At 42.7% G+C, this 17118-nt stretch overlaps 1 protein-coding gene across 37 annotated transcripts in view; it reads left to right on the top strand.

Annotated features, from left to right (window-relative positions):
* LOC116946623 (CLIP-associating protein 1-B) overlaps nucleotides 1-16637 on the top strand; it is an 86615-nt gene extending 69978 nt beyond the window's left edge. For all 37 annotated transcript variants that reach the window (XM_076070297.1, XM_076070333.1, XM_076070326.1 and 34 more), the window contains 5 exons: nucleotides 2846-3045; nucleotides 4181-4309; nucleotides 10415-10621; nucleotides 11819-11935; nucleotides 13521-16637. In XM_076070297.1, the coding sequence (XP_075926412.1) occupies nucleotides 2846-3045; nucleotides 4181-4309; nucleotides 10415-10621; nucleotides 11819-11935; nucleotides 13521-13601 (734 nt within the window). In that variant the 3' untranslated portion in view covers nucleotides 13602-16637. The remainder of the gene's footprint in view (nucleotides 1-2845; nucleotides 3046-4180; nucleotides 4310-10414; nucleotides 10622-11818; nucleotides 11936-13520) is intronic.
* Nucleotides 16638-17118: the final 481 nt, after the last annotated feature.

A 17118-nucleotide genomic window follows, 5' to 3' on the forward strand; every position in this document is an offset into this window, starting at 1 on the left:
AGGTTAGAGACTCGATCAGCAGAGCCTTCTTATCCCGGAGTTTGTTGAAGCATCTCAAAGTTATGTGGAAACCCTCCCCGTAGAGGCGGTTAAATTTTGATTGGAAGCTTTCGTGTCTGCAGGGATTCATATTCTTGGTTCTTTCGGTAAAGTCACGTAGAAGGGAAACAATAAAATAATAAAAATATAAAACAATCAAATTCTCACGACGTTTCGACTGCAACACAAGCAATCATCAGGTGTGAAAAACCACAGCAAGACAATTAAAGCTCTTTTCTTTGAACCTATCTACGTGACTTTACCGAAAGACCCAAAGAATAAGATGACACCATATTGTGTGATAGATACATAATCACAAAAATGAGTGCAGGAAGTTTATGAAGATCTCTACAGCAAAAAAAAATATATCCCAGGAAAAAACTAATTTCAAATGAGGAGGAAGACATTTCAGGGGTTATACTTAAATAAAATAAAGTAACAATAGATTTGAAGCTTTCGTGACTGCAGGAACTACTCTTTCGGTAAAGTCACGTAGAAAATAAAATAATAATAGAATACGACGTTTCGGTTGCTATACAAGCAACCATCATCAGGTAAGAATGAATGATAACACAGACACGGAAACAACACAGGCAGACACATGCAGAGAGAGACACACACAAAGACACCGCGCGAGACACACACACCAAAAGATAAAACACAGACACGGAAACATAGGCAGACAAACATGTCTTTGTGTGTCTCTCTGCATGTTGTCTGCCTGTATTTCCTTGGTGTGTGTCACGCTTGGTATGTCTTGGTGTGTCTCTCTCTGCATGTTGTCTGCCTGTGTTGTTTCTGTGTCTGTGTTTTATCATTCATTCTTACCCGATGATGGTTACTTGTGTTGCAACCGAAACGTCGTATTCTATTATTATTAGATTTTATTTTCTACGTGACTTTACCGAAAGAATCAAAGAGTAATGTAACAAGATATAACGATATTTCAACTTAAACAAAATAGCAAACACTCAAAAACGATTTTCAAGTTTTTTTGTAGTTTTCCATCACAGCTGTGAACGTGTCAGCCAACCCTCTGTACCTTTCCATGACCATTGCTTGTTCTTGTAATATCTGTCCAATTCCATCCTCATCTAGCTCAAGCCAGGACAATGCCCTTTCATCATTCTAACAGGGCTTGGCCGAATCCAGTTCAGGACCAAAATAACCTTAGATGCAGCGATGAACAGCGGTGTCAGATTGGGCACGACCTTATAGGTACAATGATTCCTGAGCCACACCCACTTAACCCACCTACGATCAACACCCGCTAACCCTGCCCTTCAGCAGCCCACATAGAGGCACTTTACATCTATGTTGTGAAAATACACGTCCCGCGATTGTGTGGGGCCGGCTAGAACAGCCTCAATGGACCACACATATTTTGATCAGCATTCCTGTGTGCACTTTCATCGTCCTGGAACCATTTAGGAATATTCATCGGGCATAACATGGATCCCAGTTCAGTGGACCAATTAAAAAATGAATTGCATTCACAGTAGTCCTTTATCTGGAGAGGTCTCAAAACATTTGTGGTAACTTTTAAATATATAATGTCAGTTTGTTTTTGTGTTTGTATTCATTGCTTATGTGTCTTTGTAGCTCGGAGGTTGAGTGCATTATCAGTTCACCATGCAAGTCAAATACACCTTAAAATAATGTTTTAATATGATGGAGTAAAATTAAACTGTTCACAATTTTTTTGTGTCTAAAACAATCCTCTGGCTTTGTTGTAAATAAATGCGGTGCCTGTTCAGTTGGTTGTAGCCAGAATAGAACACTTTGTTTTGAAGACAAAATGCTAATTTCAATGGGCAAACATTTTATTTTGCTGTTTGTGTACCACGTTAAGCACTGAAAAAAGCATAACAGTATTTATTTATTTCAAGTAGCCTGTTGCACAAAAGATGAGCTACACATGCACAGACACACACAGGGTGAGTTTTAAGTAAGCACACATTCCAACTGTGGAGCAGTTTAAGCTGGCTTTGGGTTAGAAATTGTGAGGATAATTTTCTTTGTCATGTGTTTATGTTGTATTGAGACTCACCTTGGCTAATGGAGCCAGCGCTGGAATGTCAAGGTATATCACTAACATTGTGTCATCTTGACATCGTCTCACTAAAAAAACTGTCTTTGCAAATATCAGTGCGTTTAGCGAAGTTTAGTTTCAAACTCATATTCATGACAAATATTATAACTGTCGTATTTTACGAAGGTGCAATGTCTTCACAATAGCAAGTAATTAACGAAGATGCATCAGGCTTTCCTAGGCCAAGGCAGGTAATTATGATTCAAAATATAACACTATGTAACACGATTTTTGTTCCTGGGTAGTAAGTGTTATTTTATAATTGCTTATGGCTATTATTCCCCATAAACTTTGCTTTTGTGTCTACAACACTTTTGTCTCATCCATATAGTGTTCAAATAACATCGCCCCCTACTCGCAGACTCATGCTCCATATTACTCTTGTTATTCAGACCATCCTAGTCTCATGAGCTCTCATTTGGCTAAATAAAATTAACTTGAAGTTGAAACATGGTGCAGGTAAAAAAAACACCTATCTTTCTGCTTCATCCTTCCCACTGCTTGGCTTTGGAATTCCCCCTCATTTTGGTCCCCAAGCGCTTAAAACCGTGCTCAAGAAACGGGTAAACTCTTTATCTACACCATTGCAACTTTGATTGTGTAGTTTGTTGCTAGGCACTTGACGTTTTCGGGGCTTTGGACCTGTGCTCTGTGCATGCCAGTAAGCCCTGGCTCCCAAGCCGTGACGGGTTTCCCACGATCTTGCCGGCGCAGGTGACATGTCGGAACAGTGCGCCATGGTTTCGGACATCCTACGGGAGCTGGCGGCGGACGCGGACGGCAGCCGCGGGGAGGAGCGCCGCACGGCACTGCTGGAGCTGCTGAAGTTGGCACGGGAAGACGCGCTGGGCACCCGCGACGAGAGCTTCAAGGCCGTGCTGGTCACGTTGCTGGACACGCTCAAGGACGCGGACGTGAGGAGACATTGCACCACACCACTTCGCTTCCGTCACCTTAAACACTCCGACAATTCAGACTGCACGCAGCCTGCATTCTACATGGGTACTGAGTAAAGCGGGGGCGGGGGATAATAGTGCTCGCGTGTGATCTCTGCGATCAGACTCTCGAGGAAGCGCGAGCTCCGATGAGTGTCCGTATGCAGGTAGTCTTGCATCACCCATTGAACGTTGTGTCCTGAATTGGACTGACCTCGGGATGAGGTTCAGAGGCTGTATGGATTCGGTTCAGAGGCTGTATGTTTTCAATATAAGTACAACTTTAAAATTACTTGAATCACATTGATTTTAGGGTGCAACTCCAAATATTATTTATTTTGGATGTTTGCTAACAAAAGGTACCCATGCTATCAATTGCATGGTGCATCTGTTTGCATAATCACAGACGGTATATGTAAAACAAAATTGGCATTAACTAAATTTGTATGCAGAGAATATTCCTATGGTTAGTAAAACTGCTTATGATATAATATTCTATATAACACCTGTAGTTTCCTCCCACGTATAATCGCTCATGAATTGGCTGAAAACGTCTTGATATATACAGAGCTTTGACAATTGTTGGTGCTGGCTCACTGCCTGGCTGCCTTCCAGTTTGTCTGTGGTCCCTCAGCAATTGTGAGACGCAGTTTGTATGGGTGATGCGATATAAAATTAAACATTGTAATTATTGCCATGTCATTTAAGGTGTGAAATGACAAATCTGTATCCTAATTTGTGGAATTCGTAGATAAATGGCAAGCAGTGGTTATGGTTTAAGATCGGTTGAATTCGCATTATACTTTAATGAAGCGTAACATGAAACACCATAATTAGGGGTGCTTTACCGATATATTTAAACTTTTTCAAAGTTAAATATGGCAAGGAGTGATATGACAAGGTGTGAAATCGTTGGGCATTTTCCATGCAATATTTTATCCATTTGCATCCACTATTTTTGCATTCGATGGGTGCTTTATTTGTAAATTGTACATATTAGATCTGCTGATGATAACAATGATAGTGATGGAGCATTGAGCCTCTACGTTAACACATCGGCTGTGGTTTGCGCCCGTGCGACTCACCGCACGCTGTTCTCACTCTGCGAGCGCAGTACACGGTGCGGACGCTGGCTCTCCGTGTGTTGCGGGAAATCGTGCGCAATCGGCCCGACCCGTTCAAGAACTATGCCGAGCTGACCATCATCAGAAGCCTGGAGGCGCACAAAGACCCTCACAAGGAGGTGCGTCTTTTGCATTGAGCGGTGGTTTTATCGTTTAACGTTCACCAGGTGTGCTGCTGCTGCTGCCTTTGCCTATATTACATTGATTTTGAGAAGGGGTTGGTGAATCATGCATAGATACAGCCGGCTATAGACACCCATCTGCAGGGCAATGATGGCTATAGGGAAGGCAGTGCAGTAAGTAGGTTTCTCTTATATGGCTATCTGTGCTAATTATAACATTGAAGCCAATTTTGAGTGCCCGAGTCCAAGCTCAAACCTACGCCTGCGACGTGCAGGCTGGAGTAGGGTCGCGGTTTGTATGGTTGCGAGATTCATGTCGATTTAGAGTGACATTTGGTTGAGAGGCTCATTCTGACTGTACTATCACGATACTCAATAAAAAGATGACCCAGCCACACTTAGGGTATTTTTCAGGCAAAGACATTAAAGACATTATCGAAAGTTCCAGTATGTGGGGTTTGGTTTCCACATCCGTCATTGACTTATAAAGGGAAAATCTGGTAAATTATGTCCCCATGAGCAATTCAAGGAGACATTGTAAAAAGGTCCAGAAACCACAACGACAAAGAGCCCCCGTATAGCCTTAACAGACTGTTGGGGCAAGTGGGTGGCCAGGACCATGTCCGACCGTCTTTGTCTCCCCATTGGCGACTTTTACACACAGCAGGTACTAATTTCAGGCTAAATTGACCTAGGGGAGGCCCAGGACCGGTTCAGATAAAAGTCACTGGTGTTGGCCATGAGGATGTTAACCGCTATACTATCGTTCCCCACAAGAAACCACACGCACTTGCTGACTGACATCACACCAAACTAAGTTTAGCAATCCGCTATATTAATGGCGCTTTTATCTTGAACTGTGGAGCATGGTGGGTGAATATAATTTTAGGGATTGCTGCACGATATTAGTCGAATAGATCACCTGAATACAGTTTATGGATTTCTTTATGGCATAACGTAGGCTATATTGAACTTTTAGATAACTTTCATAGAGAGACTTTAAGAAAATCTTCTCCTGAAAAATAGCAAAAATGATAGGCCCGTGCCTTTATAGATGCAATTTGCTCCTGATGACAGTTGGTTTTGGTTTATAGATACTGAGTTAAATGTTTCAACAAGTTAAAAAGTTAAAATGAATTAATTTAGCTCCTTTGATTATTGAAGCTTTGTATGTGCTCTTTACACTCCACTGACACGTGCACAATACAAAATAACCTTGAGTGATGCCATCGATAACGATCAGTGTCATTGTAATAATATGGAGATTGACGTTTTCTTAAACAAGAAACCGAACTGAGACTGCACCTCCACCCATATGCGTGTACACGAGCGAGTGTTGTGTATGACCTAATGCAAGGTTTTGTAAACATTGTTCTTGTTGCTACAATATCGATTTGCATAATTTGAAATGAAGATGGCCTGATAAGTTGTTGAAAAATGTTGCTCTGTCTTGGCTGAATTTTTTTCCCTATTTTTAAAGCGCTTATTACTTTGTTCTAAAATGTTCACCTCCCTGTGCCAGATTGTGAGCATTCCCTTTGGCTCCTATTTTCACGGCACACAAACGTCGCTTGAAGCAGCCCTGTGTTCTTTGAGGCGATCCCACCTTTCCAGCCAACAAGGGGGCAGCATCACACATGAAGTGTCCAGAACATCATGTGTCAAAGGGGGCACCTCAGTGTGATGGGTCAGAGCATCTTGCTGAAGTCAACTATTAATTTTGTGACATCTTTCTTTGAGCGGGTAAAAACATGTAAGTGTACATTACATTGGATGACACTCTTCAGCCCTATGGTAGCTTCTCCCATATAAATAAATAGTCAGCCATGTGCTATCCTTCGATTTAAAGCTTTCGTGACTGCAGGGATTCATCTTCTGGGTTCTTTCGGTAAAGTCACGTAGAATGGAGATAAAATAATAATAAAAATAATAACGTAATAAATTTTTATTATTATTATTTTATCTCCATTCTACGTGACTTTACCGAAAGAACCCAGAAGATGTGCTATCCTATTGCTGGATTAAGGCCTAGCCACACCATTGTCATTCTTCATCGTTCTGGGATGCCGTGTATTCCATCTCACTCCTGCACATGAGCTGATCTCATCGCTCCACTATTGCGGTGGTCATCCTCATTGGTTGTGTTCCCTGCTTTGCTATTTCATCGCCAGTCTCGTCTCACCTATTGGTCATTATCCCTTCTAGTGATGTGTACTATATAAGCCCACTTACTTTCCTTAAGAATCGGTATATTTTGATTTAAAGTTTGCTGTGGTTTTCACACCTGAAGATGATTGCTTGTGTTGCAGTCGAAACGTCGTGAGAATTTTATTGTTTTATATTTTTATTATTTAATTGTTTCCCTTCTACGTGGTGACTTTACCGAAAGAACCAAGACTAAGAATCGTCCCTGTTTTATGTTTGTTTCCCGATTCATGTGTTGCTATTTGTCTCTGAAGTTCTAGTAATGCGCCTCTCCATACTTCTTTGTGTATCATTCAGCAGCTGTTCCATTTTCTTTTTCAGTGCCCATGTCTTTTTATTACAACCAGTGCACTTCAGCTATTTCCCGTGGTTAATTTTCATCATGCCAATTCCTGTTCTATTAATAAGAAAAATATTTAGAGAGTGACAAGTGGCAGGAAATGAAGATGCGTTGTGAGCAGTTGGCAGACAGCAAAATGTGCATTTTGCCACTTAATCGCAGCTGGTGCCAAAGACAGAGGCTCAAAAAAAGCCAATGTGTCACGTGACGGCTGGTTCATCTCACCTGCCTGTCTCACACGCGGGCTCACGGTAGTAGCAGGAGAGGCAGTCAGGTTGGGTCATACCTGCGCTACACCCTCTGTCTTTGCACCCTTCGTTTTATTTGATTTACCTGTGTAGAGTGGTGGACTTTTGTGTAGCCTTTTGTTTACATTCAAAATACTGTGTACGTGTATACCCCGCTCAGACGATGGGTCTTGGTCTGTAGAATCAAATGCGCACCCTAAGTTGCCGTGACTTAATTTTACAACTGCATTCAGGGAAGCGGTCTGTCCCCCTAACTTTATTTATTTTCCATTTAACTCTATTCATTCGATTTCTCCCCACTTCCTTAGTTTATTTCCATGTCCTTGAAAAAAAATAGCTTACATTCAGTTACTTTTAATTGTTTTAATAATAAAAAATATTTAGGCTTGATATTTACCAAAAATTATTTTGGCTTGATCTTTACTAAAAATGTGGTTGTGGATTTGCTGAATATCCTCACGCACCCCAGCTCCATTCAGTCGCATGTGGCTTCTTCAACGATACATTATTTTTGTGACGAGTGTTATGGTGATTTATACTTTTAATCCTGCCTGGCACCACTCTTTGCAAGAGGAGCCACCGTTGTAGATGAAAGGTTTCAATAAAATGCATAAAGCTTTCTTCGGTTTGCAATACATTGCACCAAATACCGGCACGGGACCGTGTTTGCGTGTTTACACAAGGGACAGGAGTCTTTGCCAGCATACAGCTGCCAGTGGAGCATTGTTTTCACGTAGATGTGAACGGCCTTGCATCACGATCTGAATGCAAGGTATGTCAAAACAATTATGGCAAATGAAAGACCAAGCAGGAAGGTGGCAGGATAAGGTTGAGAAGAAACTAAGAGGTACATGATTAAGATATATTCTGTATGGATATGTCGAATGGAAGTGAAAGAGAAATGTTTACCGATTGCTTTAAAGCTGTTCCATGGTTATATTTTTTCAGTAAAAACTGCATCTTGAGCAACAGTAGAAATGTGAGTAAGACAATTATATTAGTTTGCAATTTGCGCTCGGCCCTGGCCCACACTTATATTTCCCCCGGGTTATCCTGCTGTTTAGGTGCTCCACATGGGGAACAGAAGCATATTTATCACTGCTGAATTATGGTCAGGCACATATAAAGGGTTAACAGCTCCTCTGCAATTCAATGCCATTACACTGACAGTGTTTAGTTAAGGTTGGGACACTGTTAGCAATGGAGTTTGCAATGGTGTGTACTTAGTGCTCACCTTATTAAATGCGTGTCTTCATTGAAGGGGTATCTCGGCATGCTAGAGCATATAGCTTTTGCCAGGTGAGGCTGTCAGCTGGAAGGTTAGTATGTCCGTGCACACTGGCTAACAAACCGGACCACTTTGCGCACGTGTCAGAAATTCCAAAGCAAGGCAGTAGCTCACGCCATGGCATGCTGCCTGGCTTGTTCCTGTATAATTACATGGTCTATCCCTAAAACAATCAGTTGTATGTTATCTCAAAAGTGGCCCCATTGTGTTCTGTACTGTGATAAGTTGACCAATTAACAGGTGGCAAATAAGTGGTTAACAGGTGGCAAATAAGTGGTAAACAGGTGTTTCTTGTGTTAATTTATGTTTTAATATAAAAAAGAAGCTAACATAAACTAGAACACCTGACATCAGGAGATTGTAAAGGTATTTTGCGAATGCCCCTTAACTTCCAGATATCTGTGATCTGCTGTTACTCAGAAGACATCGATTTGGGTTTTGGCTGGTTCGATGCAAGGCCAGCCTGGATAGAAGTGGACAAAGAAGGCACCGGTTGTTTGTTATGGTAGAAATGTATGTTAGATCATAAAGATGAGCAGCTCAAGATTATTTCAGACTGGAGTTGATGGAACAGGGTAGTACCAGAAAGCAAGCCTGCTGTGTTTTGTGCAAATATCACCAACGTAGTTTCAGCAGCAGCACAGCAGATGCTCATGTTTTAGCCAGAAATGTGGGAACAAATTATGTTTTAAATTAGTTTGTGACATAGATAAGGAGCTTTCAATTCATATATTTTCAGTTCTGTCGTAAAAAAATAGCACGCCCATAGCACCCCCCTCCCCCAGCAGTCTTGATGGCAATGGGTTTGTGACTAATTAATAAGACTAAGTACACGTGGTATTTGTTTGTTAGTAATGCAGATTATATATAAGACCACTGTGTATTTACAACGGAAATGTGAACTTGCGGTGATATTGCACAATGTTATCGTGATTGTTAAACCTACTGTGAGTCAAGGAAAAAATCAAGCAATTATTCTGCTGCTAAAATAAGTTGATACTAAATGGAGAGTGACATTCTTTGTGTGGTTTCATTCTCTGGTAATTTTAATTTTGTTTATATCAGGAAAATGTTTATACAACAATCACAAAATCATGATGTAAAAATTATACTTTTAATTTTAAAGTTAAACTTAAATAACCGCATTGGCAGTGGAAAGTGACAAGTATAAAAGACCAAACTAAATAAATAAATTAGCATTATATATATTATTGGTTCTTTCGCTAAAGTCACGTAGAAGGGAAACAATAAATAAATAAAAATATTAAACAATACAATTCTCACGACGTTTCGACTGCAACACAAGCAATCATCATCAGGTGTGAAAACCACAGCAAGAAAATTTTAAAATAAAGCTCCAATTTTCTTGCTGTGGTTTTCACACCTGATGATTGCTTGTGTTGCAGTCGAAATGTCGTGAGAATTGTATTGTTTTATATTTTTATTATTTTATTGTTTCCCTTCTACGTGACTTTACCGAAAGAACCAAGAATATTAATCCCTGCAGTCACGAAAGCTTTAAATCAAAATTAGCACTACTTTATTATTGCCGAAGGCAGAGTGCCAAATGTGATATTATGTCATTTTGTAAGTTACTCGATTTTTTTTTGGCCTATTACCATGAAGAAAGTTACAAAAAACTTAGCAGAAATGGAGTAAGGCAAAGATACATTTTCACCAAAGTTCATATTATTTATCTTGTAACAGTGATTAAAAGTCGTATTACACTCCACAGCATTCATTATTCAGATATGCTTGGCATACAAATGCAGCTTTTACGTCTTCATTTATTTTATCCAATTTATAATTGCTCGAGTGAGGCCAATGCAGGGGAGCCAGTTCACAATGAGACCTATTTGTGACTGTACCATAGATGGAAAACAGTTAACGATAGTATAGGTGGCTGCAAGCCCTCTTTTATGCCAAATATATGCAGCAAAGCGGCTCATACTCTCCGCTTGCCCTGACCGGCATACTTCAGCGTTAACGCACGGACATCACCACCCTGACTCCCCGTGTAGGTGGTGCGCGCGGCAGAGGAGACGGCCATGGCCTTGGCGACATCGATCCAGCCGGAGCAGTGCCTGCAGGTGCTGTGTCCCATCGTGCAGACGGCCACCTACCCCACGAACCTGGCGGCCATAAAGATGCTCACGCGGGTGGTGGAGCGCATTTCGCATGGGGACCTGCTTCCGCTGGTGCCCGCAGTCATCCCGGGCCTGCTGCAGGTACGACCATTGGCATCGTAGCATCGCGTCTATAGGGCCACATCTCGTGAGGCGTACATCATCGTTCAAGAATTTCAATGAGTGAACGCTTTGGCTGGAGATTGTTTGCGTGGAAGCAATGCTAAGCCGCACAGCACCATTGTCAGTATGAACTGTAGGATTTATGATCAACTTGAATTGTGATGGTTAGAAAGGTTATATTGCGCAAATGTGGAATTATTTTTTCATATCTTATAGTTTTAGAATGAAACAAGATTGGATATTATTTTGTTTTATGTTACCTTTCCACCTTAGAATGTGGGCTATAGTTTGTGCAGAAGTGCAAAATGTGGAATACCATTCCCAATTAAGTCACAGAGGTACACGGGGACTGCCTTTCCCTACCCTGTCAATGTTTCAGTATTAGAATGGTTGCGGAGGTCGAGTGTAATTGAAGTACACGGATGCTTGATAGCTGGCAAAGTCTTCGCCATTGTTTCTTCCATTAACATCGTACATTTTCCTTCAATAAATATCCTGAAGCAGAAGATTAGTGCTGGATACAACCGCATTTGCAAACGTTATTTGTGACTTCCATCCTTACACATATATATCGATAGTTCAATTTTAATGTGCAATTTTATTCAGGGACTGTGTGTTGTCTTGGTGTGGTCTGGGATTGTTTTTGCAGTTATTTTGCTGCCTTGCTCAAGCTTTGGAATTGGTGTACTTATGCAATTTGAACTTGTATACTTTATCTATTTGATGTTTTTATTTGTAGTGATTTGCTTACTTTTCATATACTTCGTACTTCTGTTTTTGTATTGTTTGGTGTAACGTTCTGACCCGCCCCTACTGGACATCTGTGAAAAGGAGCTTCATAGCTCATTGGATTTCTCCAGCATAAATAAAGATTCTGAGTCTATCTACACCACAATGCTAATTCGCTGCCCACTGATTTCCTGTGAAGTGAACTTGTCACATTGAGCTCTTACTCACGGCATGCGATCTGGATGGTGTGCGGCGGCCACGGGCATGCCGTCGTGAACACTGCATTAATCGGTGCAATTCGTTTATCGTGCTGCTCAAGAACAACTACGTACGGTCGGTTGTGACTGTTGATGGTTTTGTTAGCGATCGTGTTTCCTGCGCATCCTCGAGTAATTTGCGTGCCGGTGTGGCGTGCTTGCGTGCGCGCGTGCGTGCATCTGCATGCAGGGATACGACAACACGGAGAGCAGCGTGCGTAAGGCGAGCGTGTTCTGCCTGGTGGCCGTACACTCTGTCATTGGGGATGACCTCAAGCCGCACCTTGCACAGCTCACAGGCAGCAAGGTGCTCTCTCCAATTCCATATCGTGTGGGCACCCCGCCCCCCGTGCCCCCTAGCTCTTTTGTATTGATACGTACATCCCTTTTTATTAATGCACATACAACACGTAAAGGTAGCCAATATGAGGGACCTGGCTAAAGTGTTGGTGGAACAGAAGTTTCTGCCAGCTAAATTGCAATTGTTCGGTATTCATTTAGTGATAATGAATTGGAAGCAATTGAAGGGATCTCAGAAGTAGTTCTGTGAATTCTAGAAACTATTCTCTACCAGATAGTGGTGCACTTCTTTTGCAAGAACTCCCGATGGAATTTCTTCATCTCATAATGCAATGCCGATAACACCATTTGAAGTACGGTTGTTAAATTAGATGTTTAACATGTAAGGTAGAATCTTTCGGGGGGGGGGGGGGTTCGCCCTATTTGGCGAGCTGGCATCCTCTATTGCTGTGATTTTATGACTCCGTTGAACTGTTGCATTTTCTCAAAGTGCTCGCACTTCTGTCGTTATGTTCGGTGTGCGATGCAGTTCACTTTCACACGAGAGTGACTTTGCACCACAGAATGTGCTACATGTGACCAGTGGTAGAAATGGCAGCTGTGGCTGGTCCATGATGTCCCTTAGCAGCCCAGTCCATGAAGCCATGGTTGCCATCGCATTAGAAATAAGAGACTCCTCTGTGAAGTATGAAGTTATAAGTTTGGATAACAGCATTTCATTTGATGTGAAGAAACGTACACTTGAAAAACATTCATTGAATTCTCACCTGCTTACACGTTTATTTAAAACGTTAAAAATATTCCGAAACGTCACAATCATGGATATTTACTGGCCTACGCGCTCTACATCAGAGGACGTTCGCCTTGTGCAATATCATCGCTGCTTACATTGTATATCTTCTATTACGCCATTTATTTGCAATGCAAACATGAATTGTGTGGAGCTACATTGTTGGACAGTAGATGGCAGTGCATAAACATCCATTGTTGCATGGTACTAAAGCTTCCACACCTTTGGTCCCCACCTTTTCCACCCTTTCCTGACCAGTATTGTAAAAGTAGTCAAATAATTTTTTGTGCAATTCACAGAAGTGGGCAGGCCCTCATCCACCATTGGATTTACAGAAGGGCTGCACATATCCATCCATTACAAAGCTTACGAACGTGTGTTTATCTGTATTATAACTGCTTTTTAGTTTTGTTGTCCTTCCCCCGCACCTCCGATTACTATGGTTGGCTACATACGGAACGAAAGAAATTCAACATACATACATCTGGCCATGACTAAAATTAGCTTAATGTTATGATTAAGAGAAGTTGACTATCAACCAATGGTGGCAATCAATGGACTTTTTCTCACGATAGGAATGTGACATTTTCACCGTTTTGGCCATCAGTGGATATGAGTGCATCTGCAGCACCCAATCCTTGAGCGAGTGCAACCTGGGCGTGTGCACTGAGCGGCAGAATGTCAGAAGCGTGAACGCCTCATCACAATCACCCTATAACTCTTCAGTGTTTGATCGACCTGCATGCATGGTACAGAGGCACAGCTCACTCCCTGCATTGATCCGACCTGTTCTGCCTTTCAGATTAAACTGCTGAACTTGTACATCAAGCGTGCGCAGACGGGCAGTGCCAGCAGCAGCGTGGACACCCTCGGCCAGTGCTGAGCGTTGACCGGCCAGTGCGAGGCGTCTCCAGCCGCTGCCGATGATGAGCGACAGAGCCGCAGCAGTGGCGGAATGGCAAAGGCTCCGGAATGAGCTGTCCTCCTGACGAAATGGAAGAGGGGAGACCGTGTTGTCCGAACGTGTGCACTGCTGTATCAGTTTTAGTGCCCATTGCTGTGGATTGTAAAGGGGGATTAAATGAGCTGCTGCCTAAGTGCTGCCTGTTAGGATATTTGTTTTGTTCTCCAAGATATTAATGTTGAGGCCAAACCACGGAATGGTATTTTGTGCACCACATGTTTGAGTGCAATCGTGTATTTTTTAAATGCGGTATGCTTCCGAGTCAATCCCACGTCTCCAGTAGGCCGTTTTCATCAGGCTGCTGCATTTCAGTTGAGTAACTCGTTTGCTGGTGTTTTCACGCTCCATGCCACTCCACACAAGGTATATACATGTTCCACACAAGGTACATACATGTGTTCACCGTTGCTGGCCTCGTAAGGTGCGCGCTGTGACCTGCACCGTCCAACGGCGGGCTTGTCGACGGGTGTAAACACTCGCTTGGAATTGCCGCCTCATGCATGCACCACACTGATCATTTTAACACTGTTATCGACGTTTCTACGCAAACTTTTGTACGAGTTGAAGCATTGTGCTGGATATGCAAGTGGGCTATGATGCTGGGCTGCTCCTGACTCCAATTATTGCTGTACACTCGGTGTGTGTTGTTTAATAATCACCTAGGGCCCAGAAATAGCTTATTCACTGCATAATTATTCATGTTTATGGGCGACTGCAGCACAGTGTAGTAGAATAATGTTAAGGCACAATGTATATGCGGTATTAGGTAATGATATTGAACATAACCCGCCCGCCACTACAAACTTTGCTTACATAGGTAAAACATCATGAAATATTTAACGAACATTCACATCACTCTTTTTTTCACCAATGTTTCATTGCGCTTTGTTGAAAATGTAACTACTTGATGGATTTAATTCAGACATGCATCCATTTTAAACAATAAACTTTTTAACGACCATAACAGAGTCTGCAAGAGTTAAAGCTCAAACCCAATTGTCACGTGGGCCGCTCACAACAAAAACATCGATTTAAAAGTTTAAAAAGTGCATCCAATAAACACTAACTCAAACTTCAGCTTACGGCAAGAGGAGCCAGCTTGGAGATGGATCGTTGCTTGGCATGCCTTCTCTTCGGTGCTGTTTTAACCGTCTCTATATAGCGTGGCACAGTCAAAACAGGCACGGGGGTGGGGGGGGGGGGTTCCCTGAAGCCTGAGTCCCCTTGAGCCTGAGTCCCCTTAAGCCTGAGTCCCCTGCGATCAGGTGTTGGGCAACCGCATGCCACGGCTGCCTCGCAAGGAGCCGGGTCGCACGCTGGCTGGTTCCGCCCAACTACACGCGCTATTAGCCGAAAATAAAATAAAAATAGGTTTAAAAAAAAAAGTGCCGCCACGTGCGAAAGAAGGGCCGGGTGATGGTCTCGCATCAGACGTATAAATAGGAGGCAGTGGCCGGGCAGTATGATCCGCTTAGAGGCGACGGCGTCATGAGTGCAGACTTTGAGCGCTTCGACTGTAAGGGCCAGGCTCCCGCAGACGTCGGATTCAAGGATGTGTACAAGTATGGATTTTAAGTTTGTTGGGGGGTTGTTTTTTTCTTTCCAAAAAATATTTCATGGTAATTCGTTCGCGTGCGCTTTTATGGTTACTCTGCGCAACCCAGGGGTTAAAGGAATGGAGTAATTTTGCGACTTTTGTCAAAATAATGTTGTTTCACGGTGGCTGTCACCGATACGTGGAATAACACATGCCGTGTGGGCAGGTAGCCCGAGTCGCTCCGCAGGGGGCGAGAGGGGGTGGCGTCTCAGACGCACTCGGCAGTAGCCGGACACGCACCGCGACGCGTGGTAAACAGATAAGTTATTGTGCAGTAGATTGCTCAACCGCTAATTGAGTATTATACGTTATAAGCTAACGACGAGACGCGGCCAAAGTGTAACTCTATGGTCTATATAGAGGCCAGGATTTTCAGTATAAATGAAAGAGCCTAAATCACTGTAAAGTAATTTCATCCGAGTGCGTGCGTGAGAAGATTGTGTTCGTACAACTGTCGAATGAGAAGCAGCGCGTTAATTACACACAATCCGAATCCGGGCTGGTAATGGTAAGTGTTGTTTTGTAAGAGCTGGGACGCGGTTGACTTAAGATGTTGCCTACGGGTTACGTTGAGGGCCCCGAGGTTGGGGGAGACGGGATTCCCCCGCACGTGAACCTTACCCGTGCATGCGGCGGGTTCAGTACGTTTTAATTTAGTTATTTTATCTGTGTATTTAATGCCTTTATTTAGCACCTTTATTAAACTGTACAGAACAACAACAAAACAACGCTCTCGTTTTTTTTACACGCGAAATCTCGGCTTAAGTGTGTGTTACTAATTCTGTGCACGATCTCTTTAATGATTATATGCGCTTGCGTAAAAGTATCGCGTCGTGATATTTCTGCAGTTTATCGTCTTTATTTTGCCGTTCAGTCGATTGAACGAACACTGCTATTTGTCTGCTTGAACGAACATTGTTCACGTCGCAGTAATACTTAAACAATTACTTTATCGCACTGTGGTTTTTTTTGTGCGACGGTAGCACTTGACCTCCGGATTGTTGCCATAAACTAGTTACGCGCACGTAGTTGATGCGCGTGTCTTTCTATACGAATGTTTTCTCACAGCATAGCCGTCGTGTGATGACTTATGTTTAAATAACAGTTCACAAATTTTGTACGGATAGTTGCGATTGCATGATCGTCGGGGGGAAGAAGGCATGCTGGCCGTTTGACAGCCGCGAATTTTGGCCAGCGCATGTGGACAATTTCTGCAGTCCGTTTAAAGATGACAGACTCGCTTCTGCTCACTGATATTCACTGATATAGTCGGCCCTCGTGGACATCTGAGAAAAAAAGAGCTTCATAGCTCATTGGAATTCTCCAGGATAAATAAAAGAGTCTGATTCGTGACATAACAGGACTGTAAAATGCGTGCCGTTGTTTCCTGTCTGGATACTTCTGCGAAATGCGCGCACGTCTCATCACTAACACCTCACAAAACAAGTGTGAACTACATAATTAAATGACGTACAGACGTGCAGAATGGTGGGCCGACACGCCATGTACTCTACCTTAATTTGCGATAGAACACGTTTTGTTTACACAGGTGTAGTACTTCGTGTGACCATACTCGTTGCATCCATACAACTCACCTGGGGTCGATTTGGTGTAGAATTGAGCGGCTTGATGGGAATTCAGAGCAGTTGTGGTGTAACATTAAGCACCGGCAGGTTGAACATCGATTCACATATTTGTAAAACGACTGAAACACTTCGCCTGTCCGTTTTATCCCATTGTCAGCCATGGAGACATCGGCGCTTCTCCAAAAATCGATCGTCATGGAATATTCGCCAACAAAACAAATCAATCGGGCTCTCCCTATTGCGCGATCCGCTT

The sequence above is a fragment of the Petromyzon marinus genome, chromosome 2, assembly GCF_048934315.1.
Source record: "Petromyzon marinus isolate PM22_M1 ecotype Great Lakes invasive population chromosome 2, UKy_Petmar_22M1.pri1.0, whole genome shotgun sequence".
NCBI lineage: Eukaryota > Metazoa > Chordata > Hyperoartia > Petromyzontiformes > Petromyzontidae > Petromyzon > Petromyzon marinus.